The sequence below is a fragment of the Austrofundulus limnaeus genome, unplaced genomic scaffold (assembly GCF_001266775.1).
Source record: "Austrofundulus limnaeus strain Quisiro unplaced genomic scaffold, Austrofundulus_limnaeus-1.0 Scaffold2666, whole genome shotgun sequence".
NCBI classification, from domain to species: domain Eukaryota; kingdom Metazoa; phylum Chordata; class Actinopteri; order Cyprinodontiformes; family Rivulidae; genus Austrofundulus; species Austrofundulus limnaeus.
In genome coordinates this window covers 7361-11371 of record NW_013955068.1, presented here as the reverse complement: position 1 = coordinate 11371, position 4011 = coordinate 7361, and the positions used below count along the sequence as shown (strand labels likewise).

Sequence of the window (4011 nt, the reverse complement as noted above, 5' to 3'; positions counted from 1 at the left end):
CACACACACACACACACACACACACACACACACACCTACCCCAAAGAGACAGTACGGATATATTTTATACATTTCCTGAATACTTAGAATCATGTGAGTACTGCAGTAATTGACTCTTCTGTCCCTGATGCCCCTGGGTGTCACCAAGCTAAAAGAAATATTTAATTTGGGCAAAAAATTGTGCAAAAACTGTATTTTTGTGGTTTAAAAAGTTCTAGTGACCCCTGTGTTGATCAGAGACACAAATAAGGGCTAAAATGAAAGCCCAGAAGGTCCCCTTTACAATGATTCCAAACACAATATTATACACCTTTGACCAATGTCCGTATCAAGAGCCTAAACTAGCTATACAAAAGTGTGAAAAACAGAAGTTTTTTTAATGGATTATTAAGTTTATTAGCTGATAGCTTTGAATTACTACCACTCTACAAACATGTACTTTTTCAGAAATTATGATGAAGCTTTGCCACCCTGAAATGGACCAAAAAGTGGTCTGGCCTATGGACTAAAAGGGACTAAGTCAAGTCATCTTCAATATTCCCATGGGGCAGTTTGTGTAACAGCCAGCAGGAAAAGCAAAAAAATCATTGACAGTAAATACAATAAATACCATAAAAACTTTCATGGTATAAAAGTCAAAGACGCTCTAACTAAGGTCTTAAATAAGGTGAGTCAATATTAAAAGCAGGAGGACTAATCGTGATCTGAACAAAGACCTGCATTAGTTCTGAAACTGACAGGAGTGTTTTTTTGGTTCAACAACTGAAAACAAAAACAGATTTAAAGAGTTTATTAGTAAACTGATTTGTGATGATCCAGTGGACCCTCAGGGTGGCACACGCTGTGGAACAGAACACTGGTGAGTGTCAGAAGCAGAGATGGAGGTTCTGTGAAAACAGGAAGTGGCTACTGGCCTTCGATCTGCAGACGGACGAGGCTGGGTAAGTCCACAGATGATGGTGGTCTGAGAGGGCACAGACCCAGGTGAAGGAGCGAGTGGGGTTTGGAATTCCAGAGGGCAGTCCAAGGTCAGGGCTGGGTGGTCAGAGAGCCAAAAACTAGTCACAATCCAAATAACGGGTTCCAGAAAACAGAAACGTGTCGGAAGCCAAGGATCAGAGTCAGTGTCAGAATCAGGCAGGAGGTGATGGTCGAGAGGCGAGCCGTCGGTCAGAAGTGATAAATCAGGCATGGCCATGGATAAAGTCCTGGACATCTACTGGGGGAACCATTCAATAATCTGGCAAAGAGTGACTGTGTAAATGGAGCTTAAATAGGAGAGTGAACATGTGAAACAGATTAAGCTGATTGCTGTGGCAATGAACATGGGGGCGTGGTATGAACAGGTGAGCTGCGGATGAGTGACAGGAGAACAGAGAMACAGACGGAGCAGCCAAAACATGACAGAAACAGTATACCTATGCAGTGTCTCAATTCTGGGGCTGCATCCTTCGAAGTGTGCATTTGTCTGCCATTTAAGCCCCTTCTCCATTAGCACAGATCTACTCTATTCAGTTCAGGTCTGTTCAGGTGTGTGTGTCTCCACTCCAGTGCGTCCCTCACTCTGTGGGTGTGATTATGGGTGGCTTTAACTGTTGTGTTCTAAAAAAAGCTGTTGTGATTTTACCATTCAGGCTTTACATTTTATTTATTTATTTTTTGTTTGTGTAACCGTTGGCAGCCAGTTTGTTTGAAACCTCCCAGTTATCTGCTAAACTTATTCTCCTTTACCTCACTCCAGGAAGTTCCGCCTTTTCCAAGGTCGCCAAAAAAGTTAGACCATGGTTTCATCACTGCTTTTTCCATGTTTTGTATCATGCTGCGTGCTTGTATTCCAAAACAAAAGCGTCTCTCTCTGCCTTTCTTCTGTCACTCAATCCCAGAGCTACTCCACGAGCAGCGTTCTGCTGACATCGAAATCATAATTGTGCTGCTTCTATCTGCTTAGAACCACTGGAGAGGAGGTTCTGAAACTAAGACTAAAGTAGCAGGTCAAATGTCAAATAAAATGCAAATACAAGTACTGTTACTGGAGCTAAACCCAAATTATTACTGTATTTTTAAATTTTTTATGTTTAATGTTTTTAATTGTGATGTTATTCATGCAGTGAAAAGACGTGTGAATACATGTCCCAACACATTTTAAGTCTGAAGGCATGTGGTATAAAACAGATAAGCATGGTAACAGGGTAGAGCGTGGTCATGCAAACACGTCATTTAAAGGTTAGACAGCTTCTCTTTTGCAAGGGAGGCCTGGGACTGAAGGCAGCCTACTGTACATATTTTTGATAGCTACTTTCCCCCCTCCTTATTCTTTTTCTTTTTGAAGGAAGGACTTGGAGATCAGCAATACCACCACCAAGCTGGAGGCAGAGGAGGCGTTGAACATTACACTGCATCGAAGGAACAAGGAGTTACAGGTCAGATAAGCTGTTAATAAAATACTACCTCAAAAGAGAACCACAAGGCTGTGATTTAAAGTCTGGTTTGATGTTGCTCTTCAAACTGGATAACAGAAGTGAAAGAGTTATTTTGTGTGTCGGCCTTACTTAAAGGATGATTTGAAAATGTTGAAATTCACTACAGGACATATTTCAATGCTACACTTTACAATCCTAAACCATTAAATGTTTTACACTGGTGCTAATTATTATGTTGCACTTTGCAACTATGCAACTATGCGTTGCACTATGTTGCAWAGTGAGTGAGTAGGCTACATGTGTTCTGAACCATCACTTTTAGGGTTTGGCACTCATATTTTAAAGTACACAACAGATAAATCCAATTGATCACTGCTCTTATCTACAGTACTTTGACAGAGAAGAGGTTGAAGAAGACTGTTTTAAACAATGTCTGCTCCGATTACTGTATTGAACTGGTGTACAAATGTTTTATATATTTTATTATATTTTTTTACTTTATCCTTTGTTTGTTTTTTCTTCATTTGTTATATTTGACACCTATTGCACCTTTACACTGAAGCAAGTTCCTAGTCTGTGAATCCTGTTCATTGACAATGGCAATAAAACKGATTCTGATTGAACATGCTGGCATATTTGAACATTTAAAAAAACATTTTTAGAAGAATCTTATCAGTGATAGCTGCATTGCCTGTTAGAATACAGGCCTGTTTAAGTGATATGCAGCTGGACAAACAGTGCAGCAATACATTCCTCCTTTTCAGCAGAGCTGCTGGGATGTGTTTAGTGATTGGATCAGTCACTTCACAGCTCCACAGCTGTCAGAAGATGGTTAGAACATGCTGCCTACAGTCATACTGACAACCTAAGGTACTGGGATCATCAGCGTTAGGAGTACCAACAACCCAAACGTTCTGGTATTTGTTTTCTTGCTTTGTTTGAGTTAGCCCTGCATGACAGCTTGCTGAAAATAATTTGAGTTAACACTAGCTGTGTTTCCATTGATCATGAAAATGCACAAATTAGAATTGTAAAAATAAATTTGCTTWATGGAAACACACCAATTTCGAAAAAAACGCATATTTGATGACAAAAAATGGTTTTGCGCTCAGAGTTGTAAAGTAACTAAGTACAACTACTTCTTTACTTAAGTAGAATTTTTGGATACTTGTTCTTTACTTGAGTAATTATTTTTCAGCCTACTTTTTACTTCTACTTCTTACATTTTCACACATTTATCTGTACTTTCTACTCCTTTCATTTTAAAAAAAGACAAGAAGTATAAAGTTGTTACTTTTTTTCATTTTTGCTCGTTTTCATTCCAGCTTGTTATTGTAAAAAATAAATAACTATCCATATAAACTGAGCCTCCTAGATAGAGTGAATTTAACTGTGATTGAATGAGAAGTATAAATATATAAAACTCTGATACCGTATTAGTTTGCCGTCTTGTTCGATCCCCCATTCCAGCTGTCTCAGTTGTTGTGTCCTTGGGCAAGACACTTCACCCATCTTGCCTGGTGGTCAGAGGATCCGGTGGCACTGGTGCATGGCAGCCACTCCTTTACTTAACTGGTGTGAATTCATCATT

At 39.4% G+C, this 4011-nt stretch overlaps 1 protein-coding gene across 1 annotated transcript in view; it reads left to right on the top strand.

The window, feature by feature from the left end:
- LOC106511306 (myosin-6) overlaps nt 1–2420 on the top strand; it is a gene marked incomplete at both ends in the record, with an annotated part of 11072 nt that extends 8652 nt beyond the window's left edge. The window contains 1 exon segment of the mRNA XM_014000057.1: nt 2330–2420. Coding sequence (XP_013855511.1) covers nt 2330–2420 — 91 coding nt within the window.
- Between the last annotated feature and the right edge of the window lie 1591 nt (nt 2421–4011).